The sequence below is a fragment of the Hyla sarda genome, chromosome 9 (genome assembly GCF_029499605.1).
Source record: "Hyla sarda isolate aHylSar1 chromosome 9, aHylSar1.hap1, whole genome shotgun sequence".
In the NCBI taxonomy this organism is placed as follows: domain Eukaryota; kingdom Metazoa; phylum Chordata; class Amphibia; order Anura; family Hylidae; genus Hyla; species Hyla sarda.
Window position 1 is genome coordinate 71,140,161 of NC_079197.1, and position 27,716 is coordinate 71,167,876.

Sequence of the window (27,716 nt, forward strand, 5' to 3'; positions counted from 1 at the left end):
CCAATAATAAAAAACAATACCCCTGCAGGGAAATAAGATAACTCAGGCCAGCCCCAGCAGGATAGGGCCAAAAACTGTTGCAAGACCTAGGGAGTAAAAATTTGTCCGGAATTGAAGGCCATGTGTGTTAAAAAGCCCCCATAGTGCCACACCCCTCACAGAATGTAATAAGGGGTACAGTGAGCATTTACGCCCCACAGGTGTCTGACAGATTTTTGGAACGGTGGTCCGTGAAAATTAAAAATGTAATTTTTCATTTGCTCAGCCCACTGTTCCAAAGATCTGTCAAACGCCAGTGGGGTGTAAATGCTCTCTGCACCCCTTATTAAATTCTGTGAGGGGTGCAGTTTCCAAAATGGGGTCACATGTGGGTGGGTCCACTGTGCTGGCACCACGGGGGCTTTGTCGACGCACATTGCCCCTGACTTCCATTCCAAACGCTCAATGGCGCTCCTCCTCTTCTGAGCATTGTAGTGCGCAGCAGAGCACTTGACGTCCACAAATGGGGTATTTCCATATTCAGAAGAAATGGGGTTACAAATTTTGGAGGTGATTTTCTCCTATTACACCTTGTAAAAATGAAAACTTTGGGGAAAAACCAGCATTTTAGTGAAAAGGCTAAGGTGTTAAGGCTCCCTGTACCCCTTGTTACGTTCCTTGAGGGGTGTAGTTTCCAAAATAGTATGCCATGTGTTTTTTTTGTTTTTGCTGTTCTGGCACCATAGGGGCTTCCTAAATGCGACATGCCCCCCCCAAAAAAAATCTGCAAAATTTGCTTTCCAAAAGCCAAATGTGACTCCTTCTCTTCTGAGCATTGTAGTTCGCCCACAGAGCATTTTACATCCTAACATGGGGTGTTTCCATACTCAGAAGAAATGGGGTTACAAATTTTGGGGGGCATTTTCTCCATTACCCTTTGTAAAAATTGAAAATTTGGGAAAAAAACAACTTTAGTGAAAACATTTTTTTTTTTCATTTACACAGCCAACTTTAACGAAAAGTCGTCAAACACCTGTCGGGTGTTAAGGCTCATTGGACCCCATGTTACATGCATTGAGGGGTGTAGTTTCCAAAATGGTATGCCATGTGGGGGTTTTCTGCTGTTCTGGCACCATAGGGGATTCCTAAATGTGACATGCCCCCAAAAACCATTTCAGAAAAACTCACTCTCCAAAATTCCATTGTAGCTCCTTCCCTTCTGAGCCCCCTTCTGCGCCCGACAAACACTTGACATACACATGAGGTACTTCCTTACTCGAGATAAATAGGGTTAGAGATTTTTCTCCTTTTACCCCTTGTAAAAATTCAAAAACTGGGTCTACAAGAACATGCGAGTGTAAAAAATGAAGATTTTGAATTTTCTGCTTCACTTTGCTGCTATTCCTGTGAAACACCTGAAGGGTTAACACACTTGCTGAATGTCATTTTGAATACTTTGAGGGGTGCAGTTTTTATAATGGGGTCTTTTATGGGGTATTTCTAATATGAAGACCCTTCAAATCCACTTCAAACCTGAACTGGTCCATGAAAAATTCTGAAAATTTTGTGAAAAATTGGAAAATTGCTGCTGAACTTTGAAGCTCTCTGATGTCTTCCAAAAGTAAAAATATGTCAACTTTATGATGCAAACATAAAGTAGACATATTGTATTTGTGAATCAATATACAATTTATTTGGAATGTCTATTTTCTTTATAAGCAGAGAGCTTCAAAGTTAGAAAAATTCAAAATTTTCAATTCTTTCATAACATTTTGGAATTTTCACCAAGAAATCATGCAAGTATCGACAAAATTTTACCACTAACATAAAGTAGAATGTGTCACGAAAAAAACATCTCAGAATCAGAATGAAAGGTAAAAGCATCCCAGAGTTATTAATGCTTAAAGTGAAAGTTGTCAAATGTGCAAAAAACGCTCTGGTCCTACAGTGAAAATTGGCCTGGTCCTTAAAGGGTTAAAGGTATTTAATTTAAGTATTTCGTTTTAATAAATTTCTGCAAAGTCAATAAATAATTTGTTTGTCAAATAATATATACTGTATCATTGTTTACTATTTAAATGCAAATCAAATATTTGCAGGTCTATATATATATAAAAAATGCAGCTCGAGACCCAACAGCCCAATATAGCTTAAACTAAAAGTATTTTGAGTAGAATATTTTTAAATTTATATTGGCATGTGATTTTCTTTAATTTCAACAATGCCAATTTTTCCAACTGCTTCAAGTGGTGCAGAAACAAAATGAGAAATCTAGTAATAAAAACAAAGTATAGTTGCTTTTCTGAATGTCGTGATGACAGTGACCGCTATGAGGAAGGTATGAACTCCTACTTTAGGCACGTACGCAAAAAGAAATAATAATAAAAAAAATTATCAAATGGTGTGTGCATATAAATACCAAAACAAAATATTGAGGGGAAGGTCTAATTTCATCATGAAAGCAATTAAAATACCAATCAGTTATGTGTGCCACCAATTGAAAAACATCTATATAGATCATATATATATATACATACATACACATACACACACACACACACACACACACACACACACACACACACACACAGTCATTTAGGGCATTTTAGAGTCTATAATTAGCTGCTTACAGGAATGGGGAAAGAGTTACCACGTTCATACATGTGCCTGAGATCAGGTTGCCATATAAATAGATTAGAAAATGACAATTTAATCATTTGATTATCAAAATAATAAAAACTTTTTTTTTTCTTTTTTTTTCCGAAAGGTAAAAGATCCACAAGACTTAAAAGCCCTTGCTCTTAATTTAAGGGGAGCAATGTGGCAATCTGGTCCCCCCCTCAATGATATACAAGAGTCCAGGTTTACTAATTTCATGTGCCATGACACCTAGTCACTGTCTTTCTCCTTCACAGCAGTTCAATAACACTACTTGGCTTTATTCAGTTTCACAGGTCTGTCTTCTGTCTCAGGAGGAAGCCAAAACATCACCAATAGGCTAGGAGCCATAAATCAGAAACGCCCAAATGGATTGGAAGCTTGCTGTGGTTGTGTGTCTGAAAAAAGAACGTGAATATTAGAAAAACTGCACCTGCAGGCTACTGAACAGGAAGGGAAACAACAAAGCATAACATGCAGCATACACTGTTGTAATAGTTTTCACAGTTTCAGGGCACTCAAGTAAGTATGCATTATTTAAAGCAAGGTATACAGGGATAGACTAGGTTAAATGGAACATGCACTCGTACAGGGAGTACTCACTGGATAGCTGCTGTTGTAGTTGTCTTACAAGAGCTGCTGTCTGTTGCTGCTGCTGAGTTTGCTGGAGGCCTTGCCTTGGAAACTAAATATAAAAAGCAAAATATATAGAAAAACCAAATACATATGTTTGATTTAAATATTCCCTTGAAGACTATTTACTCAAGCTTTGTTTCTGGTGTTGCATTTGTAGAAGACAGCCAGAACATAAAAGCCATAGGATAAGTCTTTATTGTCACATATCCCCTGATTGCTACATTTTTTTTTTTTAATATTATTTTAAACAAAAGTATTTATCTTCATTCAATTATGTTTGAGTCTAATGGAAAACACATAAAACTTAAAAAGGTCACTATTTTACCATAGGCTGCTGTGGAGCCAGTGTCTGCATGCCAAGTCCTGGGGGCTGTCCTTGTGGCTGGGCCTGTGGTACTGCTGCTACCTGCTGAGGTGGTGGCTGTGGTTGAGGAGGGGCTTGGGGCTGAGGAGGGGCCTGAGCTTGTTGCTGCTGCTGCTGCTGCTGCTAATGAAGTCATGAATACCTGTTACATAACTAGATTTAAAAAAACTTAGACAGAATGTTTCTCCAAATGTTCAATGCACTTACCCGTAAAAGTTGTTGCTGCCTCAAATACTGCTGTTTGTCTGGTAACATCTGAGTGGGCCGTATTGTACCTGGTACATTTTGTGCAGTCATATGACCCATTCCAGTCATCATACCTGCCTGTTGCATTTGTTGGTGTGGAAATCTAATGAGGGACAAACGTACATTTTACATTTTTCTTTAATAACATTTATATCTCTAAATTGATATGAAATCACAACCAAAAAAAATTATACAAGGTTTACATACCTCTGTCCTGTTTGGGGATTATGACTATAACCAGATGCCTGCTGATGGACATAACCACTTGGCCTTTGCGGCATCTGTCGCACAGACTCAAGAAGTGTTCCACTGGATGGTGGAAGAGTATTGGGATATGACTGTGTATTGTATGTAGATGCCCCTAAACCACTTGTTTGCGATTGAGGAGGATGCTGTTGCATGGGCAGGGAAGTGTATGTTGTATAACCCTAAAACAAAAAGTAGTGTAAAATCAGAAAGCAGGACATGTTTTCCCATGTTTTAATTTGACAGACTGTGTTCCAAGGTGGAATCAAAGCATAAACAAGTCAGTCATTCTCAAGAGATTTTCAAATGTTTAGAATTCTCATTATTCATAAAGTATCTACTTTATTTTAAAAATCAAGCATTAAGTAATGGTTAAAACAAAATTATTTTACATAGTTTCACTAAAACTAAAGCGTACCAGTCATTTCAGGTGACTTATCAGGATAAGCTGCACTGTGTGTATGTACATGAGAAGCAGCACTGTTTCTAGCAATTATTTAACTTGAATACGGTATTTTTCAGTGGATTTCTGTCCTGCAGGCTTCATATCTAATTTGCATTTGCTCCCTACTCCATATACTTCTATTGCTCGTCTTGCAGACACAGGACAAAGCAGAGCTAATCAGTGTAAATGCATTAAAGTGTACCTGTTTTTTTCTAAAACTTTTTAAATAAACATTTTTAGCCAATGCATATTACAAAAATACATGTGAAGTTATCTATTTTTGGTGAAAAAAAAAACCCCTGGCTTGTCCCAGCAGCTATTGCCTGCGTTTGTCTGTGCAGAGACAAAACACAGGAAGTGTTGGTAGACAAGTAGGTGCACTGAGGCTCTGTGACACCCTATCCTGGCTCACACAGCAGGTTAATTGACGAGCCAGGAGCCTATGCAGAGCCCCCACTTCCTGTATTTTGTCTCTGCACAGAGACACAGACAACAGCTGCAGGGACTGTATTTTTTCACTCAAAAATATACCTTTTTTTCAACCAATGGATATTGCAAACATACATATGTTATTATCCACATGATATAAAAAACTTTTGCAAATGACAGGTGTTTGTAATACACATTCTGTTTAAACTCTGCTGTGAGACAACTTAGGAGAAGCTTAAAATGCTGTCCCCTTAAGAAATAAATCTGTGTAGTGGAGAAGGATAAGGAAAAGGCCAATCTATTAAATGCATTTTTCTCTACTGTATTTACACAAGAAAATCCAATGTCTGATAACAGGGGAAGGCATAGTGTAAATCCCTTCCCCTGGAGCAAAAGGTAACATTAAGTCTGTGCTGCTCCATAGCCACTCATACAAGACTGTACAGCTTAAAAGATATTAGGAATCTGGATGGCAGAATTCCAGATCATTAATTTTTTTTTCTCTTCACTTTTTTAAATAGAGTTTTTGGAAAAGTTTTAATCTATTTTCACTGGTCAGGCAATATAAAAAATTTTATCATTTTGTCATATTTTCCAATCCCCAAGTAATGAAAACCTGCATAGAGGAAAAGTGTAGTTGCCTATAGCAACCAGATTGCTTCTTCCATTTTTAAAGCACCACTCTTCCTCTACACAGGTTTTAAGAACTCTCTTCCTATGGGTGCCCTATACTCACATAGGAAAAATATTTTGCAGATTTTGCAAGCAGACAAGAGTACCACCATAAGATGACATACAGAAAGTGCACATCAGCGTTTGGAAGCTCATTTACATACTTCGTTTAGGGCCACAAAACAAAGATGAACGTGTCCATTGCCCAATGGACAACAATGGATCCTGACAGATCCTACTGACTTTAACCCCTTAAGGACCGGGCGTTTTTCCGTTTTTGCTCTTTCGTTTTTTCCTCCTTACCTTTAAAAAATCATAACTCTTAAAATTTTGCACCTAAAAATCTGTATTATGGCTTATTTTTTGCACCACCAATTCTACTTTGTAATGATATCAGTCATTTTATCCAAAAATCTACAGCGAAACGGGAAAAAAAAATCATTGTGCGACAAAATTGAAAAAATACAGCCATTTTGTAATATAGACTTTTGGGGGTTTCCGTTTCTACGTAGTACATTTTTCGGTAAAAATGGCAACTTATCTTTATTCTCTAGGTCCATACGGTTAAAATGATACAAAATCAAACCTCTACAAGTAGGGTATTACTTCAGAAAAAAATCATAACTACATGCAGGAAAATTTATACGTTTAAAATTGTCATCTTCTGACCCCTATAACTTTTTTATTTTTCCGTGTTCAGGGCGCTATGAGGGTTCATTTTTTGCGTCGTGATCTGAAGTTTTTGTCGGTACCATTTTTGCATTGATCTGACTTCTTGATCGCTTTTTATTCATCTTTTCATGATATAAAAAGTGACCAAAAATACGCTATTTTGGACTTTAGAATTTTTTTTGCGCGTACGCCATTGACCATGCGGTTTAATTAGCGGTATATTTTTTTAATTCGGACATTTCCGCACGCGGCGACCACATATGTTTATTTTTGTTTTTATTTACACTTTTTTTTTATTATTGGAAATGCCGGGTGATTCAAACTTTTATTAGGGGAAGAGATAATTCAAAGGGTTAATGATTTTTTTACACTTTTCTTTTGCAATATTATAGCCCCCATAGGGGGCTATAACATGGCATTTACTGATCTTTAACACTGTTCAATGCATCTCCATAGAGATGCAATGATCAGTGTTTTCGGCGATTGATTGCTCAAGCCCGGATCTCAGGCTTGAAGCATTCAATCGGCGATCGGACTGCAGGAAGGAAAGTAAGAGACCTTCTTCCTGTAGTACAGCTGTTCGGGATGCCACGATTATACCGCGGAGATTCCGAACAGCTCCCTGAGCTAGCCGGGCACTTTTACTTTCACTTTTAGCCACGTGGCTCAGCTTTGAGCGCGCTGCTAAAGGGTTAATAGCGCGCGGCACCGCGATCAGTGCCGCGCGCTATTAGAGGCGGGTCCCGGCTTCACTATGACGCCGGGCCCGCCGTGATATGATGCGGGGCTCACCGTGGGACCCCACATTATATCACGGGAGCGGGACCAAGGACGTACTCATACGTCCTTGGCCCTTAAGGAGTTAAATGGGTTCTGTAGAGTTTCCCTTAAGTGTCTGTTTAGTTTCAGGATCTGATTGGAGAAAAAAAAAAATCTTTTTACAGAATTTATTTCCTCCACTCACATCCCACATTTTAAACTGAGTAAGAACAGAGTTTAGTAGTGAGGTGCACTTAACATATCTCATCCACATGGTGAGAAATTCTAATTAATGATGGGAGTCAGCTGCACTTAGCCACCCATGTACAGGCATAAACAGGTTAATAAAGAGGTGCATGGTTCACAGTATAGTGTAAACTTCTTCCCCCAGTTACCTCCAGAGCTGGCTTTCTGTAGACTGTAGGGCAGATCAGGACAGGAAAATATAAAGGTTATTTATTTCTACTAGGTTACTTCAGGAGCAGAACAACCATCCATGGCTTTTGGTCTCCATGAATGGTGCTTAGCTCCACTCTACTACTTCAGACTATAAGTGACCGGCCTTTTGCTGCTGATCATGCGCAAGTGTGGTTGAAATGTAACTAAACAGGATGACAGCCATACATTATGTCTTATACATGCTGTACAGCATCTGCACCTGTGTTGTGCAGTGACACAGGCACAGATGCTATTAGACATGGTAGCCCTGAATAAGTATTGATAATAAAAATAAAAAAAATAACTATAACACTGAATAAATTAGCATTTACATGTATAATAATATATTACAAATCTAATAAAAATGATTTTATTAAAAATGATGACAGTTTCTTTATAGATACCTGGGAGGGCTGCATAGATCCATATGGGGGGGTTGGAGTCATCTGTCGAATAGGTTGAGTCATCATACCCTGTGTCTGCTGAGGAAGTGAAGACAAAAGTAATAAAATACAGTGGTTGACAGTTTTGTTTTAATTTTTTTTATTTTACACTGGTTTTATGCACTCTAATATCACTCACCAATTTTGCCTGAAGATGCTGTCTTAGTAATTGACCCTGGGGAATAGGAGGCTGTTGTCTGTACATTATAGGCTTGTAAGGATCCATCATGCCCCCTACGCCTGGTGGGACACCACCACCATACGGAGGTCGCGTCTGAACCACCTTTACCATATTCATACGAGGAGGTCGGTATGGGTCCAAACGAGGCCCACCTGAACAATGGAGACAAATTGACAAAACCAGACTGCAATGCAAGCAACAATCAAACTGTTCTCGTGCTGTGCCGAGTAGCCTAGTTTAGAAAGTATTTTTTTCTCCTTGGTTTATTGTTTAAAGTGTACCTGTCGTTAACAAAAACGTTTTATATAAAAGTAGCTAATACCATACATTGGTTAAAAAGTGTGTACATTTTTTGTCCCTACAGCTATTGCCTGTTTGTCTCTGTGAGGAGTTCAAATACAGGAACAGGGCACTGTGGACTGAGGACAAGCAGGACTCTGTGCAGTGAGGCTCTGTGACATAGCCCCGGCTCACACAGCAGGATGATTGACAAGCCAGGTGCCTGCACACACAGACAATAGCTACTGGGACTGCATTTTTATCATCCAAAAATACACACATTTTTCAATGTATCTTACACACACAATAGTATTATCTACATTATATCAAAAGTTTTTAACAACATGTACACTTTAACCCCATTCTCAATTTTATTTTACAGAAGTGACAGCACTCTAAAATTATGGGATTACCCAGACTAATCTTAAAACTCACCAGGAGGTAAGGGTTGATTCTGTGTATACACACTCTGTGCTCCATAAGGCAAACGAGACATAGACCCAGCTCCTTGGGGGTGTAGAAGGTCAGTGGGAACTCCCATTTGGTAAGGAATTGAACGTCCTCCTCCAAGCCCATAATCCTGAAAAAATAAAAAAATAAATATTTTAATCTACAAACATTTGAAGTGCTTTTCAAAGCATTTCCAAATAGAAAATAATCTGCTACCTAAGACATGCCTAGTAAGGAAGTACATTGACAGGTATTTTTCTTTCTTATATATACCTCTCCTTTGTTTGCTGGTTGGCGAGCCTTCTTGTTTTTCTTGCCTTTATTCCTTTTTTCATCACTTGCACCTGTGCCTCCTCCACTCTTATCCACCTTAAGTGGCTCACTGAGCTTCTTGTCTGGCTCACTACTAGTTGGTGTTGGTGGCTCCTCATCTTCAGGAGGAAGAGACAATGGCTCCAAATAGTAATTGCGTGGCTTAGGCTTTAAGTGTGTATGATACAAAAGTAATCTCTGTTGCTCCTCCAACCGAGAAACACGTCTGTCTACACGCACTGTACCAAACCATCCCCAGGAAAGAGGAGCAGATTGTTTTAGGCCTTCAAAAAGGTCCCAAGGGGAAATTTTCTGCTTAGTGGAGACTTGAAGTCCCTATAAATGTAGTTCAAAAAGAAAAAAAAGTTATTGCAAGAATAAGGCTGTGTTTCCATTTGCACCAGAGCTCCTTTTGGGGAACTCTTAGATTTTGTTTATTTTGCAGGATCTGCAAGCAGTAGTTTTTTGTCCAGTCAAATCCTGTTAAATAGACAGACACCAATCAGACTCCACTGAAGTCAATGGGATCTCTTGGAATGAGTCAATGTCTATCTAGCAACATACCATCCGGCTCAGTTTTCTAGCCCTGAATGGAGTCTGCAATGGAGGCCCCTAAAATAGCCCCAGCACAAAAGTGAACTTTTCCTAGTAATATGTACAGCTAAATATTTTAAATATTTTTGATGATAAATTCAGCTAGCTTTAACTTTTCACACAAGACGTTTAAAATTCTTCAGGTGTTAGCAAAAGCTTAACCTGCACAGGCCAAACTCTTCCCATAGGTTAGGCTCCTTTCACACTATCGGTTGTGTCAGGTAGGCCGTTAGGAAGATCGCGGGAGAAAAAAATTTGTGTCTGTGCCTTCTTTTTCTCCCGCTATGTTCGGCCACATTAACGGGTGTAATAAGGGATATCAGAGAATCCCATTCAAGTGAACGGGATCCTCTTTGCTCGTTATTACACCCGTTCTGCTCTGTTACAATAACGAACGTTAATGGCAGGAAAAGTAGGGGGGAAAAAAAAAAACCATTAATGTCCGATTGTAACGGAGCTTTAAACAGTGTGTTAATAAGGTCTACCATTTTTTTCTTTTGCTGTATACATTTTAATGTACCAAAGAAAAAATTTGTGGCTAACACACTCTATCAAATATAAACACAGCGTGCTTTACTGCTGCAATTTCTTGGAGGTCATGCCTTCATCCTCATGCACAGCTTCCAAAATGTTGCAGCAGGAGGGACACAGTTTACAACATAGAGGTTTGTGTAATAAATATAGTTTCTAATGCTAGATTGCCTGAAAAGGTGTGATCTGGAAACCCCTATGTGCTCATAATGCATTGCAAGTTAAGATCAAGGTAGAGCTACTGAATGTGTAGTGTACTGCTGAGATTTGATATTTTTGCTGTCTTTGTGTGGGCTACACTTATAACATTTTCACTTAAATTACTGCGAGTATGCCCAGCCATTTCCTTCAAAGATAGGACTAGAAAGTAGGAATCAGTTGGGCAATAGCTGGTAATTAATGCTTATAATGGCAATTGGTTATCACGATATCTTACATTAAACCTATATTCATTTATCTGTTCTGCTACAACTAGTTAGAAGAAATGTATTTTTAGCTAAATATAATAAAAATAATTCAACCACGATTTCAAATTAGGCTTTTTTGCAAAAACTACACTACAAACAAAATTTACAAACATTGTGCAAAATAAAGTATACCTGTCATGTGCAAAAACTTTTTATATAATGACGATATGACATGTCTTGTCCCTGTACAAAGACAAAATACAGGAATTGAGGGCACGACAATAGGGCTCTGTGCAGGCTCCTGGCTTATGTGTCAGCCTGCTGTGCACAGAGCCCTGCTTGTCCAGGGATGTGGAAATTCTATCGCCCGACGCCCAGGACAAGTAGTTTTGGGCGCCGGGCAGGTGAATTGTTTATAGATTTAGCCCTGTATCGGGCTAGCAGGGAGAGACCAACTTCCCCCTTATTTTTCTTTACTGCCGGTGTGAGGCGCAGGAGCGAATGCAAGTCTGCACCTCACATCGGCGCTCAGAGTGCATGGAGGGGGCGGCGGCAGCCCCCAGCTGACCGCAGAGCCCGAGGTCGCACGTTCGCATTACATAATTGAGCCACGCCCCTTATCTAATCCTCCCGGAGGATGGAGGACGCAGCTACACATAACACAAGAAGACAGGGGGAGAGAAAGGATGTCCACAGCTCGGCACACAGCTCCTCCCCTCCTCCGCACACAGCTCTATCCCTCCCCCTGCTCTTTCTTCACAGGACCTAATCCACCACGGGGAGGTTGCATGTTTGCACAGGGAAAACACAGAGCGGGGGAGGGGAGAGAAGAGAGGACGTCCGGTGAGGGGAGATTCTCAAACCCATGCAACCTCACACCGGCCGGGACTACAGCTCTGATGTCCACTCATGGCCGGCTCAGGTGAGGAGGCAGAGAATGCAGGCGGCAGGAAGAGTGTATGTAATGTATAATGTGTGTATGAGGTCTGTCTGTGTGTGATGTGTATGTAATGTATAATGTGTGTATGATGTCTATCTATGTGTGATGTGTATGTAATGTATAATGTGTGTATGATGTCTGTATGATGTCTGTCTATGTGTGATGTGTATGTAATGTATAATGTGTGTATGATGTCTGTCTATGTGTGATGTGTATGTAATGTATAATGTGTGTATGATGTCTGTCTATGTGTGATGTGTATGTAATGTATAATGTGTGTATGATGTCTCTCTATGTGTGATGTGTATGTAATGTATAATGTGTGTATGATGTCTCTGTGTGATGTGTATGCAATGTATAATGTGTTTATGATGTCAGTCTGTGTGATGTGTATGTAATGTATAATGTGTATGATGTGTATGTAATGTATACTGTGTTTATGATGTCTGTCTATGTGTGATGTGTGTATGTAATGGATAATGTGTGTATGATGTCTGTCGATGTGTGTATGTATGTGATGTATGATGTGGGGTGGGCAGCGGTGTATGTATGATGTGTGTGTATATGTATAGTGTGAGTGTATGTGTGATGTGTGTATGATGTCTGTGTGATGTGTGTGTGATGTGTGTATGTAATATATGATGTGGGGGGCAGTGGTGGGTGTATATGATGTGTGCATATGTATGGTGTATATGTATGGTGTGAGTGTATATGTGTATGATGTATCTGTGATGTGTGTATGTAATGTATGATGTGGGGGGGGCACTGCCGCCGCCAGTTGTGCCATCTAATTTTATTTATTTTTAGTCTCTTCTGGCCACCCGCACTGAATTGCACCCCCAGAATAACACCCCCTTCATACTCACCCGCCGACCAAGCGCCCCACGGATGCACACAAACACGCCTGAACCAAAACTACAACTCCCAGCATGTTGCACCATAACCTAAACTGTAGAACTATAAAGTGCAACATGCTGGGAGTTGTAGTTTTGGATCAGGTCAGCTGCAGAGCCATAGGCTGCATCAGGGCATGCTGGGTGTTGTAGTTACTAACTGCAATTCCCAGTATTCCCTGACACAGCCTATTTCTCTGCAGCTGACACAAACCAAAACTACAACTCCCAGCATGTTACACAATAACCTTAACTGTACTACTATACAGTGCAACATGCTGCAACACCCACACAACCATAGGCTGTATCAGGGCATGCTGGGAGTTTTAGTTATCTAGTAACTAAATGCAACTTCCAGCATTTTCTGGCACAAAATGCACCACAAACTGGAGAAGCAGAACCCCCCCCCCCCCAGTAACACATAAGTCCCTATGAAGACTGAAAAATTGTGATTAAAATATTTTAAAAAGTGCGTATATATGTGAATAAGCCCCTTTCCTAATAAAAGTTTCCAATTTTCTTTAAATAAAAATAATGTACAAAAATAAACATAAGTGGTATCGCTACATGTGGAAATGTCCAGGCTATTAAAATATAATGTTAATTAAATCGTACGGTGAACAGTGTAAATGTAAAAGAATAGTCCAGAATTGTTCATTTTTGGTCACTTCATATTAGAAATTTTTTATGGTGATCAAAAAGTTACATCTAGACTTTTCTGTGCTTGTCTTGGGCGTAAAAGGAGCTACAGCCCTCCCGCCGCTAATAGCCTGGCATGCTGCGATCACCGTGGCCGCTATTAAACCATTAGATCACCGCTGTCTAAGTTGACAGCAGTGTCTAAAGGAATCTAATATCCATCCCTGGTAGTCTAGTGGGGGGGATCAGACTATTTTGGTCGAAATTATTTTGTCTACCAGGACAAGTGGATTTTCTTGAGGGACAAGTAGATTGTGTTCCGCTTTAGTCCCTTGGACGAGTAGTTTTTTTTAAAAATTTCCACACCCCTGTTGTCCCTCCCACGCTTCCTGTATTTTGTCTCTGCACAGAGACACACAGGGAATAGCTGCAGGGACAAGACAGTTTTTTATTTATTTATTTTTTTAACCAAAATATATATACACATTTTTTATTCAATGTATATTGCAAATATACATATGTTATCTGCATAATATAAAAGGTTTTTGAAAATGAAAGGTAAGCTTTAAACAAGAACAATTTATATAGCTTAGCATAGCTAACATAACACGTGGTTTCTTCAAATTCAACCCAATCTGACACTTTTAGGGTCTATTCACACGTACAGTATTCTGCACAGATTTAATGCGCAGGATTTCAAGCTGAGTTCAGTTTACATAGAAATCTGCAGCAGAAAATCCTACGCATCAAATCTGCGCAGAATGCTGTACGTGTGAATAGACCCTAAACCTCTAGAGGACGCAGGACGTAAATGTACGCCCTTGCCACCTGGTAATTAGGGCACCAAGGCATACATTTATACTCTGCAATGTGGACTATTTATAAAGTGTCCACATTGTCAATAATAGTGCCCTATGGGGTCTAATAAAATGTATAGTCTGTAAGCGTAATTCATAGTTTATAAGTTTGAAAAAAAAAAAAACATCAAGTCTATGAGTCCATCAAGTTAAAAATAGAACTCTATTATGCTGATCCAGAGAAAGACAGTATCATCCCATATGAGGCTGATGTCAATTTCCCCATAACAGAGAAAAACATTTCTAACCAACTCAAATATAAAAAATAAAAAACACACCTGGATCAACATTTTATACCCATACATCTAGCATCCTAAGCTTGTAATATTATATTTTTCCAGATAAACATTCAGGCTTCAACACAAAAAAAAAAAAAAAAAACACACCAAACTGTTATATATTACTCAGTACCTAATTCTGATCATGTCATTTTTATGTCTATAGCACCCATATTTCACGAAAAAATTGCATATTAACACTGCTCACTTTTATCTTCTCATAGGGAGGGGGGGTGTCGTCCTCTTGACTGCACTGTGCATGACTAAGCATTCTCCTTCACTCTGCTGACTTACTGCACTTGGGTATGAGCCTGGCAGCCCTGCTCTGTAACCCTTTCCTCTCTGGTTTTATGCTGTACACACACACAATGATTATTGAAGATTGCTTGTACTCTACCACCAAATACAATATGGCGAATGTATAATAACTTAGATCTTCCTAAATTAGTGCAAAAGTTCAGTGCTAAATTTACAGTGCATCATGGGGTGCATCAATAGGGGCATAGCTGCCCATGACAAGGAAATAACGCTACCGTTATACAAATCACTAGTCAGACCACACATGGAATACTGTGTACAGTACAGGGCACCAGTGTACAAGAAAGACAATATGACCAATAAACACTGATCAGTGCTATGCCCTATGCATCGCACTGAACAGTATTAGCAATCGAATGATTGCTATAAGTAGCCCCTATGGGGACTATTAAAGTGTAAAAATAAAAGTAAAAAAAAAAATATGTGAAAACCCCCCTTCCCCAATAAAAACGTAAATTGTCCCATTTTCCCTATTTAAAAAATTTTTTTTTTATATACATATTAGTATTGCTGTGTGCGTAAATATCCGAACTATTAAAATATAATGTTAATGGTAACGTACGGTGAACGTAAAAAAAAAAAAAAAAGTCTAAAATTGCTGCTTTTTTTTTAATAACATTTTATTCCCCCAAAAAATTATAAAAAATGTATTAAAAGTTTTATATAAGCAAACATGGTATCCATAAAAAGTACAGATCACAGCGCAAAAAATTAGCCCTCATACCGCCGCTTATATGGAAATGAAAAAGGTCTAGGTCTTCAAAATAGGGGTATTTTAAATGTACTAATTTGGTTTAAAAGTTTGCAATTTTATTTTAAGCGCAACAGTAATAGAAAAGTATGTTATAATGAGTATCATTTTAATCGTATTGACACAAAGAATAAAGAACACGTCATTTTTACCGTAAATTGTACGGCGTGAAAACGAAACCTTCCAAAATTTGCAAAATTGCGGTTTTATTTTTAATTTCCCCACACAAATAGTATTTTTTGGGTTGCGCCATACATTTTATGGCTAAGTGAGTGATGGCATTACAACGGACAACTGGTCGCACAAAAAACAAGCCCTGATACTAGTCTGTGGATGAAAATATAAAATAGTTATGATTTTTTTGAAGGAGAGGCTGGGAAAAACGAAAACGTTAAAATAAAATTGGCCTAAATGGGCTGATTCCTTAAGGGGTTAAGTTATGTACATCTGAGTGTGGGCATGAGGACCTTAAGCCCACGTAACTGTTACACATTGCATTTCACGCTGCGCAAAATCTGCTGCTGCAGACGGCTTTCAGACGGCTGCCCTGTGTGTGCAGTGAGTTTGGGAGGCGAGGCCGTACGCCACAGTCACGCTGGAGTGCGGCCCCGCATCCAAAACTCACTGCACACACAGGGCTGCCGCTGGAGTTACCTCCTTGTAACATAATGTGCTTGAGGGTTAAGGGAAGGGGTGTAAGTGAAGGAAATGGTTAGATAATTAAGGACCCTTCTCTTTGGGCCACAATGGCCAGAGGGTCTTAAAGCCTGGCCAGGTAAGCTCAGAGCTTCTGGTTCAGGGAGACACAAAGAGGACAATGTCGAGGTTACCCACCTGTGGCAGATAAGGTGAAAGATCTATGAGTGAAGGGACCATTCTCTATAATCCAGCCTTTTTCAACTGAGAAAAACTGCATCCCAGTTGTCCACTTCCACAATGGGAACTGCAGTGACCTAAAACTCACCCAATAAAGGCTTTCAGCACCCTCTTGCATCACTACATGGCATATGCCTGCTTGGTGGTTCAGATAGGTAAACATGGAGAAACTGTTGGTCTGAGCTCTGACCAGATGATTCTGGAGAAGGTGCGTCCAGTGGGTAGGGAATAAGAATATGACCCTCAACTCCAGAAGGCTAATATAAAGAGAAGTCTGTAAATCTGCAATCACTGAGCCATGAGGGAACAGAAGAGTGCACCCCACAACTGGAGGGGATGGCATGAGTGGATAGCTCTTAAGAGAAAAAAAATAAATAACAGGGAAGCCAACACCACTGCTGGCCTAGGAAGTCTCATTAGATACTTACACGTCTGACAGCTTCAGGCACGCGCCCGTAAAATATACACACACACGGGGCTACTGGCACTCCAACTGCAGGAGCAGTAGTCAATGTGATGGGTTACCAGAAAAGCATGCAGTGTTTCATGGCACACTCAGGGAAAATACATTTAGAGTGGAAGCCCACTGTGAGGACACCACAAAGGGGGTATATATAATCATCATAATTAATGGACTCCTCATAATTGCTAAGGCACAAACATTTAAAGGGGTACTCCGGCCCTAAGACATCTTATCCCCTATCCAAAAGGATAGGGGATAAGGTGCCTGATTGCGGGGGTCCCGCTGCTGGGGACCCCCGCAATCTTTCATGCAGCACCCCACTATCATCAGCCTCCGGAGTGAACATCGCTCCGCGTCTGATGAATCACGATCACAGGGTGGTGTATCACAGTATGGTGATGTCATGGCTCCGCCACCTCAATGCAAGCCTATGGGAGGAGGCGTGGCGGCTGTCACACCCCTTCCAATAGGCTTGCATTGAGGGGGAGGAGCGTGACATCACACGGAGCAGAGCCATGATGTCATGATACTCCGGCCCCATGATAGTGATTCATCAGACCAGGGGCGATGTTTGCTCCGAAGGCTGCATGAAAGATTGCGGGGGTCCCCGCAATCAGGCACCTTATCCCCTATCCTTTGGACAGTTGATACGATGTCTTACGGCCAGAGTACCTCTTTAACATTTCTTAATTTATAATGCTACCACTAATTAACCACTAATGTTTGAGCTGTGATTGTTTTGAGCGGTATACAAGAGTGTGAAGTATACAAGTGAGTGTGGGTATAAAAGTGAGAGGGACTTAACATGAAGGGACTTTAAATTCAGGGAGTTTAATTGACATATTTGATTGTTTTATTTTTATTTTTTTTATTTACTGATATTTTTGCAATCCCCAAACCTAGAATGGCCTCCATGTTGGAAAATGCAGTCTGGTGTGCATCTTGTACAATGTATGCAATCCTTGAGCAGCAGTTCGAGGGTGAATATTGTTGTGTGAGATGTGAGCGAGTGGTTCGTTTGGAAGCCCAGATCCTGGATCTAGAGGAACAACTGGCAACATTGAGATGCATTGACAACCCGGAGAGGAGTCTCCTGCTCACTGAGCAGGCACTCTCGGGGGTAGAGGTGGGGGAGGACAGTGGGACGGAGTTACAGGACAGTCAGGCAGCTAGCTGGGTTACAGTTAGAAAGCGGGGTAGGGGAAAAAGTGTCAGGGAGGCTAGTCCTTAACTGGCACACCCCAACAAGTTTGCCCGCTTGGCAGATGAGGGGGATGCCATTACAGAGCTAGCAGAACTGCAGCAGGATACTGCCTCTGACCACCAGGGGGGTGTCTGCTCCAGTAAGGAGGGAGGGAGGAGTGCAGGCAGGCCAGACAGGTACTAGTGGTGGGGGGACTCAATTATTAGGGGGACAGACAGGGCGATCTGTCACAAAGACCGGGATCGCTGAACAGTGTGTTGTCTACCTGGCGCTCGAGTTCGGCACATCGCGGATCGGGTTGACAGGTTGCTGGGCAGGGCTGGAGAGGACCCAGCAGTCATGGTACATATTGGCACTAATGACAAAGTAAGAGGTAGGTGGAGTGTCCTTAAAAATGATTTTAAGGACGCTTAAGGCAAGGACCTCCAAGGTAGTATTTTCTGAAATACTACCAGTACCACGAGCCACATCAGAAGCAGCAGGAGATTAGGGAGTGGCCACAAGTGGCTCAGAAGCTGGTGTAGGAAGGAGGGGTTTGGGTTCATGGAGAACTGGGCTGACTTCGGACTTCGCTGTCGGTTACCGGCTCTACCGTAGGGACGGGCTGCACCTCAATGGGGAGGGTGCAGCTGTGCTTGGGGAGAAGATGGCTAGAAGGGTGGAGGAGTGTTTAAACTAGGGACTTGGGGGGAGGGAACCTACAGCAAAGAGGGGGAAGATAGCATAGATAGAGAGGTGGGAATTATTAATGTACCTGGGGGTGGAGCGAAGGGAGGGGTTAGAATAGTTAATAGGAATAGGCTTCATAGGAAAATAAAACATATACCCTTGAATCCCATTAACCCCAATAACAAAGGATGGAAATGTAAAGAGTATGTTCACAAATGCCAGAAGCCTAGCAAATAAAATGGGGGAGCTGGAGGCCTTGATACTGGAGGAACATATTGATATAGTTGGAGTTACTGAGACATGGCTGGACTCCTCGCATGACTGGGCTGTCAATCTGCAGGGGTTTACATTGTTTCGCAAGGATCGAATGAACAGGAAATGTGGTGGAGTCTGTCTATGTAAGAAGTGGTATGAAAGTCAGTGTGAAAGATGCCATCGTGTGTGATGATTCTGAGGATGTGGAATCACTATGGGTAGAATTACAAAAGGAGGGAAATACTGAAAAAATAATATTTAGTGTAATCTACAGACCCCCTAATATCACTGAAGAGATAGAAGGTCGGCTGTATAAACAAATAGAGAGGGCCGCCCGGGCAGGTACAGTGGTAATAATGGGAGATTTTAACTATCCAGATATAGATTGGGGTCGGGGGTTGGCTAAAACTTCAAAAGGGCGACAATTCCTAAATTTATTGCAGGATAATTTTATGGGCCAGTTTGTGGAGGACCCAACAAGAAGTGATGCCTTGTTGGATGTTATCATTTACACCATGCAGAGCTGGTTGGTAATGTAACTGTGCGGGAAAACCTTGGTAATAGCGACCACAATATAGTTACTTTTGATTTAAAATGTACAAAACAAAGACAGACGGGGAAGGCAAAAACATATAACTTTAAAAAGGCAAATTTCCCTGGGCTGAGATCTGCACTACAGGACATAGACTGGGGGGAGGTATTCTCAAATATTGATACAGAAGGTAAATGGGACATCTTTAAATCAACTCTAAATAACTATACAGCTAAATATATACCAAAGGGGAACAAATATAAACAATTAAAACTAAATCCTACATGGCTGACAAATGATGTTAAAAGAGCAATAAACAACAAAAAAAAATAGCCTTCAAAAAATACAAATCTGATGGGTCAGCTATAACATTTAAACAGTACGAAGAGCTTAATAAAATCTGTAAAAATGTAATAAAAACTGCAAAAATTCAAAATGAGAGGCAGGTGGCCAAAGAAAGAAAAACTAATCCTAAATATTTTTTTAGATATATAAATGCAAAAAAAAAACAAGGACAGAGCATGTAGGACCCCTTAATAATAATAATGGGGAGGTTGTCACGGGCAATCAAGGGAAGGCGGAGCTACTGAATGAGTTCTTTAGTTCTGTATATACTAGGGAAGTAGAAGGAGCTGACATTGGCCAGGTCAGTGCTGGTAACACATCATGTAATGTACTGAACTGGCCTAATGTAGAGATGGTACAAGGTAAGTTAAGTAAATGTAAGCAAATCTCCAGGACCAGATGGATTGCACCCAAGAGTTCTTAGAGAGGTAAGTTCAGTAATATCTGTACCCCTGTTCATGATATTTAGAGATTCTCTGGTGTCTGGTATTGTGCCAAGGGACTGGCGCAAGGCGAATGTGGTACCAATCTTCAAGAAGGGCTCTAGGTCTTCCCCAGGAAACTATAGACCGGTAAGTCTAACGTGCATTGTGGGTAAATTGTTTGAAGGACTTATAAGGGATTACATACAGGAATACATAGGGGATAATAGTATTATAAGTGATAGCCAGCATGGGTTTACTAAGGATAGAAGTTGTCAAACCAATCTAATTTGCTTTTATGAAGAGGTGAGTAGAAGCCTTGACAGAGGAATGGCTGTGGATATAGAGGGGCATTTACTAAGGGGTTTAGTAATTTTTTTCTGACAATTTTCGGCACTAAATTGTCGCAATTGCCCCAAACCTATTTTTCGTGCGACTTTCTCTAGCAAGAGCTAGAAAGTCAAAAAATGTTTTCCCACTTGATTTACGCTAGTTTTCCTTTTTGACTTGCAGTGGTCAGGTATTAACTGCGACAGTCGCAGCTGCGCAATAAACTGTCGCAACGGCCGTAAAAATTGACAAAATTTACTCCAGGCCGGTGGGGGTAGGGGGGTTTGGGTGTATGCTGACGGACCCCCCCTGACAGACTCCTATATCCCCTAATCAGGTCACTGTTCCGGTCGGGTCCTGTGATTGGCTGCTGGTCCTGGCCAATCACAGGACCCAGCGGGAAATGTGAAATGACAGCAGGGGATTTATGAGTCTGCGGCGCCGGTATGTTATAAGGAGCCAGGGCTGACATTACAGTGCAGCCGCCCGGGCTCCCGATACTGCCTCCCTGCTACCCTCACGGGGACACTGATATCCCCGCCTTGTCTCCCGGCCGCGTCGCTCAGCTCCCGCTGCTACAGAACTACAACTCCCAGCGTGTCCTCACTGTAAGGGCATGCTGGGACTTGTAGTCTTGCAACAGTTAGCAGACAGATGGGAGTTGTGTGGTGCTGGCAGGTGAAGGGGGGGGGGGGGGATGTAAATCACGGCAGTGTCCCTGTAGCGAAGTGAGGGTAGCGGGGAGAAAGTATGTCGGAGCCCGGGCGGCAGAAGCTTTTCCTGCTCCGTGTTGGAGCTGGAGTAAATTTTGTCAATTTTTACGGCCGTTGCGACATTTCATTGCGCAGCTGCGACTGTCGCAGTTAATAAATACCTGACTAAACCAAGTAAAGTTTTCAAACCCACGTACCGTAGTCAAAAAACAAAACTTGCTCTTCTTGCTCGCATAGATGATTGTCGCATGAAAAGTCAAGGTAAGTCAAGTCAAAAGTCAGTAGCGACTTTTTTGCTTCAAATTTACACAGAAAATCTCGGATAAAAGGGTTGATAAATGCCCCTCTTTGTCTTCAGGTGACATTTTTTTTTTTCCTTTTTAAAACACCTTATATTCACCTCTTTTTTGAAGATAGAGTCAAAACCAGCAATCTTGTTTCCTTTGGTGTCAATGAGAGATCCCTGAGGTTCACAAGTTATTACATCCCGCGTCTGCTTTGGTAAGGGCAACAGCTGGCGTACTTTCTCCAAACTTTCTGACTGTCGGTCACCTAACTCTTTCTGCAATAACATAGAAAAAAAAGAGGAAAAGTGTAAGTGTGTGCAAATGGGAGAGTATGGGAATGAGAAAGATGTTTTGGATAACATAAATATACATATAAACATATTTAAGTAGAAAAATAATTACCCTGAGCTTTTTCACTAAATTCATATATGCCCTTTTGTTCTCTTCCATGCTGCCTTGTGAGATACTCGACATATCAGCAGCCAAAGTTCCATTAATAAGCACACTCAGCATGTCCAGGACAGTGGTGAAAAGCTCACTGCAAAGTAAAGAGAAGTTAATACAAATTTTAAGACATGGAACAGAAATTTCATCAAGAACTTCAGAAAATGGCTTAGCTTCCAGACCTCTAAATTCTATTGTTATAAGGACGTGCGCCCCTTGTGAAGAATGTAGTAAAAATTTCTGGTATACGGTAATGGAATCTCATTCAGTAGATTGTGTTGAGCTGAGAGGGTTAATTTAAGTGTTATGAACCATAAACATTAAGTAAAGATCCAATTGTTTAAAACGCACAAAACCCAATGTTTCTGGTCTAGGAATAGACTCTTCATCAAGTTAGTGCATCTAGTTGCACTAACTTTAACCCCTTAAGGACGCAGGGTTTTTCAGTTTTTGCATTTTCATTTTTTTCTCATCACCCTCTAAGAATCATACCACTTTCAATTTTGCACATAAAATTCCTTATGACGGCTTATTTTTTGCGCCACCAATTCTACTTTGCAGTGACAGTCATTTTACAAAAAAATCCACGGCAAAACAAAAAAAAAAAAAAAAATTAATTGTGCGACAAAATTGAAGAAAAAAAATTTCATTTTGTAAATTTTGGGGGCTTCCGTTTCATCGTAGTGCATTTTTGGGTAAAAATGACACCTTATCTTTATTCTGTAGGTCCATACAGTTAGAATGATACCCTAGGTTTGATTTTGTACTTCTGAAAAAAAATCATAACTACATGCAGGAAAATTTATACGTAAAAAATTCTCATCTTCTGATTCCTATAAATTTTAAATTTTTCTGCGTACAGGGCGGTATGAGGGTTAATTTCTTGTGCCATAATTTGAAGTTTTATCGGCACCATTTTTGTATTGATCGGACTTTTTGATCACTTTTTATTCATTTTTTCACAATATAAAAAGTTACCAAAAATACGCTATTTTGGACTTTAGCCAACTAAAGTTGTGTAGTTCCTTCCAGTCTGACCCAAGTGCTCACTGCTGACACCTCTGTCCGTGTCAGGAACTATCCAGAGTAGAAACAAATCCCCATAGCAAACCTCACATGGACAGGACAGAGGTGTCAGCTGAGAGCACTGTGGTCAGACTGGAAAGAACTACATAACTTCCTCTGTAGTATACAGCAGCTGATAAGTAAGGAAGGCTTAAGATATTTAAATAGCGGTAATTTACAAATTGTTTAACTTTGAAAATATTTTTATCCCACCGGAGTACCCCTCCAATGTTTAAGATTCGTGACATTTGAATTAGCGCCTCCAAAGAAAGTGCAGCCTGGAGTGCTGAGGCGGGTGTGTCCAGCCTCATCCAGTCATAGCTCCTCACATTTAACTGCCATATGCTGTTGGTTGGACACACACACCCTCAGCACTCCAGGCTGCACTGCCTGTGTTTGGGCTTTGGTCCAAAGTCTGTGTCTGGGATGGGGGGAAATGTGCTCTTGAGCTTTTTTTAAGCACAAATAAAACATAGAAAACTTCATTTTTTTTTAAACAAAGTATATTAAAAATATTTTTGATTTACAATAAGGAGTGCAATAGCAAAAATAAGTTTTAATGAGAGTTACCATTTAAACATGTCTTAATGCAATATTTGTGGCTAACAACTTCTGTTATCTTTTAAGTTGAGAAAAAAAAAAAAAAAGAAAAAAAAAAAGTTTGTCAAGTATCTTTTGCCACCTCCATTGGGTGAGAATGAATTACAAATTCATAAGGTGCACAATGTAATTACTTATTAGACTGCATGTCCACAGTGCCACTGCTTATAATATCCAGAAGAAGTACTGCCCACTCTGTTGTCTGTAAAGTGCTGCGCTGAACAGTATCAAACATTCCACCGACCTGAAGATTCAAAGAAATATATTATAATAAAAAATACTAATATATGTGTTATAATATATATATATATAACTTAATATACATTTATACACTATATTTTTGGCCCAAATACAATATTATGAAATACTCCTGTTTGCCAGTATATTGCAACTTTGGCTGCCGCTTCTTTACAAATTTTCTCTGCCCCTGACCACTTTCTATGCAAGGAATCGCACTGCCCCATACAAGTTCTTGTGATTGGCAGGAGTCCCAGGGGGTGGACTGCCACCAACACTGTAAATCATTCATTTTCCTGTGTGAATCCAGGAGAAGAATTGATTTGCTTTTTCCTCATCACAGTCTATAGTTGCTCTGTTTTAAGTTTTAAAGGGCCAACGCTTTCATTTTTAAACCTCTTTTTATCATTTATGTAGTTAAAGAACATTTTGCGGTTAGTTTTACTCTTTGGCAATGAGTCTGTTCACTTTTGATGATTTTTTTTTTCTTTTCCCTATAGCTTTTTTTTTTTTTTTTTTTTTTAAAGCTCCTTCGCTGATTTCCTATTTTAGTAGCATGAATGCTTTTTTGCCATTTATTACCCCCATGACATTTTTTTTAATTCACATTGGTTTTCACCTGTTCCTTTGTTTTATTTCCATGAGGTATGTACCTTTCACAATGAGAATACACAATATTTATTTAACATCCCATTTAGTGTCTGTACTCATGTTTTTGAGATCATCATAACAATTTAAAATGTTTGAGTACTGAATGCACAGCATGTATGTTATGTCTAAACCTTGGCAACAAAAGGGAGTACACCCATAAGTGAAAAAGTCCAAACTGGGCCCAAAAAATGTTGTGTGGCCACCATTATTTTCCAGCACTGCTTAAGCTGTGGAGTTCAAAATAGCTTCATAGGTTGCCACTGGAGTCCTCCTCCACTGCTCCATGACAACAAGAGCTGGTGGATGTTAGACACCATGCGCTCCACCACCTTCCATTTGAGAATGCACCAAAGATGCTTAATAGGGTTTAGGTGTGGAGACATGCTCAACCAGTCTATTACCTTTACCCAGCATTTTTTTTTCTTTTTAGCAAGGCAGTGGTCATCTTGGAGGGTCATTATGACGATGGAATACAGCCCTGCGACCCAGTCTCTGAAGGGAGGGGACCAGGCTCTGCTTCTGTTTGTCATAATACATGTTTGATGCAGCATGTGGTATATCGTCTGGGCACTGACAGGCTGACGACCCCCCCCCCCCCCCCCCACATACGTCTATTTCCCAAAGACAACCTCTGCATATGACGAGCTTGCACATAACCTCTTTGGTTGACCATGGCAAGGCTTGTTCTGAATGGAATCTGTCCCGTGAAACCACTGTATGGTCTTCTCCACCATGCTGCGACTCATTTTCAGGATTTTGGCAATCTTATAGCCCAGGTCATCTTTATATAGAGCAACAATTTTATTTTATTTTTTTCTCCAGATCCTCAAAGGGGTCTTTGGTATGAGGTGCAATGTGGAATTTCCAGTGACCAGTATTAACCCCTTTACTCAATAGCCTGTTTTAACCTTAACCCCTTAAGGACAAGGCCCATTTTCACCCTTAGCAACAGGCCAATTATTTTCGTTTTTTCCTCCTCACCTTCTAAACTCTTTTATATTTCAATCTACAGACCCATATAAGGGCTTGTTTTTTGCGTGATCAATTGTACTTTGTAATGAAACCTCTCATATTACCATAAAATGTACAGCAAACCCCCAAAAATATTTTTTTAGGGAGGAAATTTAAATGAAAACCACAACCACCTATAACTTTTTCATTTTTCCGTATATAGGGCGGTATGAGGGCTCATTTTTTGCGCCACCATCTGTACTTTTTATCAATACCACATTTGCATATATAAAACTTTTATATCTTTTTTTTATAAATTTTTTATTTTTTTATAAAATGTGACAAAAAAGCAGCATTTTTGGACTTCAATTTTTTTACGTTTACGCCGTTCACCGTATGGGATCATTAACATTATATTTTGATAGTTCGGACATTTACGCATGTGGCGATACCAAAAATTTTATTTAAAAAAAAAATAACGCTTTTTGGGAGTAAAATGGGAAAAACTGACAATTTTTATTGGGGGAGGAGATTTTTCACTTTTTATTTTTACATTTTCCAACTTTTTTACATTTTATTTACACTTTTTATGTCCCCATAGGGGACTATCTATAGCAATCATTTGATTGCTAATACTGTTCAGTGCTATGCATAGGACACAGCACTGCTCAGTATTATCGGCTATCTCCTGCCCTGGTCTGCTCGATCTCAAACCAGAGCAGGAGACGCCGGGAGATGGACGGAGGCAGGTGAGGGGACCTCCGTTCGCCATTACAGATGATCGGATCCCCGAGGCAGTGCTGTGGGCGATCAGATCTATTTTATCATGCACATTGCAGCGATCTGTACAGATCACGGCATCTGAGGCGTTAATCGCGCGGATGTCCGCCATTACCTGAACCTACTGTGTATGACGTGAGCACCGCTCCATTGCTCGCGGTCATACACAGGACGTAAATGTACGTCCTGGTGAGCGAAGTGCCGTCAAACCAGGACGTACATTTATGTCTGTGGTCATTAAGGGGTTAAAGGGGTACTCCCGTGGAATTTTTTTTTTTTTTTTTTATCAACTGGTGCCAGAAAGTTAAACAGATTTGTAAATTACTTCTATAAAAAAAAATCTCAATCCTTCCAGTACTTTGTAGGGGCTGTATACTACAGAGGAAATGTTTTTCTTTTTGGATTTCTTTTATGTCACGACCACAGTGCTATCTGCTGACCTCTGCTCTCCATTTTAGGAGCTGTCCAGAGCATCATATGTTTGCTATGGGAATTTTCTCCTGCTCTGGACAGTTCCTTAAATGGACAGCAGAGGTCAGCAGAGAGCACCGTGGTCGTGACATAAGAGAAATCCAAAAAGAAAAACATTTTCTCGGTAGTATTTAGCCCCTAAAAAGTACTGGAAGGATTAAGATTTTTGTAATAGAAGTAATTCACAAATCTGTAACGTTCTGGCACCAGCTGATCAAAAAATAAAAATAGAAAAATGTTTTCCACGGAAGTACCCCTTTAACCCCTTAAGGACCACGGACGTACCGGTACGCCCTGAGTCCTTTCCCTTTCTATAACGCGGGGCCACAGCCCGTGGCTAATAGCGCGCGGCAGTGATCGCGGTGCCGCGTGCTATTAACCCTTTAGACGCGGCGTTCAAAGTTGAACGCTGAGTCGAAAGTGAAACCATGCTGTTCGGGATCGCAGCGGCGAAATCGCGGCGTCCCGAACAGCTGTTAGACACGAGGAGGGTCTCTTACCGGCAAATGACTGCTCAGTGCCTGAGATCCAGGCATGAGCAGTCAAGCGGCAGAATCATCGATCACTGGTTTTCTATGAGAAATAAGTGATCAATGTAAAAGATCAGTGTGTGCAGTGTTATAGGTCCCTATGGGAGCTATGATGCTGCAAAAAAAAAAAAAAGTGAAAAAAAAAAAGTGAATAAAGATCATTTAACACCTCCCCTATTAAAAGTTTGAATCACCCCCCTTTTCCCATTTAAAAAAATAAAAAATAAAAAAAACAGTGTAAATGAAAATAAAAATAAACAAGTCGTATCCCCGCGTGTGGAAATGTCCGAAATAAAAAAATATATCGTTAATTAAACTGCACGGTCAATGGCGTACGTGCAAAAAAATTCCTAGGTCCAAAATAGTGCATATTTGGTCACTTTTTATATCATGAAAAAAAGAATAAAAAGTGATCAACAAGTCCGATCAATACAAAAATGGTACCGCTAAAAACTTCAGATCACGGTGCAAAAA

The 27,716-nt window shown here is 40.3% G+C and overlaps 1 protein-coding gene across 4 annotated transcripts in view; it reads right to left on the reverse strand.

Moving 5' to 3' along the window:
• Nucleotides 1–1,948: 1,948 nt before the first annotated feature.
• MED12 (mediator complex subunit 12) overlaps nucleotides 1,949–27,716 on the reverse strand; it is a 160,778-nt gene continuing 135,010 nt past the window's right edge. The window contains exons 33-44 of one of the 4 annotated variants that reach the window (XM_056537578.1): nucleotides 23,757–23,866; nucleotides 21,916–22,051; nucleotides 21,627–21,788; nucleotides 9,171–9,545; nucleotides 8,883–9,027; nucleotides 8,127–8,320; nucleotides 7,949–8,026; nucleotides 4,091–4,311; nucleotides 3,845–3,986; nucleotides 3,599–3,754; nucleotides 3,241–3,322; nucleotides 1,949–3,035 (exon numbers count right to left, since the gene is read on the reverse strand). In XM_056537578.1, the coding sequence (XP_056393553.1) occupies nucleotides 2,992–3,035; nucleotides 3,241–3,322; nucleotides 3,599–3,754; nucleotides 3,845–3,986; nucleotides 4,091–4,311; nucleotides 7,949–8,026; nucleotides 8,127–8,320; nucleotides 8,883–9,027; nucleotides 9,171–9,545; nucleotides 21,627–21,788; nucleotides 21,916–22,051; nucleotides 23,757–23,866 (1,845 nt within the window). In that variant the 3' untranslated portion in view covers nucleotides 1,949–2,991. Of the gene's footprint in view, nucleotides 3,036–3,240; nucleotides 3,323–3,598; nucleotides 3,761–3,844; nucleotides 3,987–4,090; nucleotides 4,312–7,948; nucleotides 8,027–8,126; nucleotides 8,321–8,882; nucleotides 9,028–9,170; nucleotides 9,546–21,626; nucleotides 21,789–21,915; nucleotides 22,052–23,756; nucleotides 23,867–27,716 lie in introns of all 4 variants that reach the window. The other 3 variants (XM_056537576.1, XM_056537577.1, XM_056537575.1) reach the window with 3 other exon arrangements.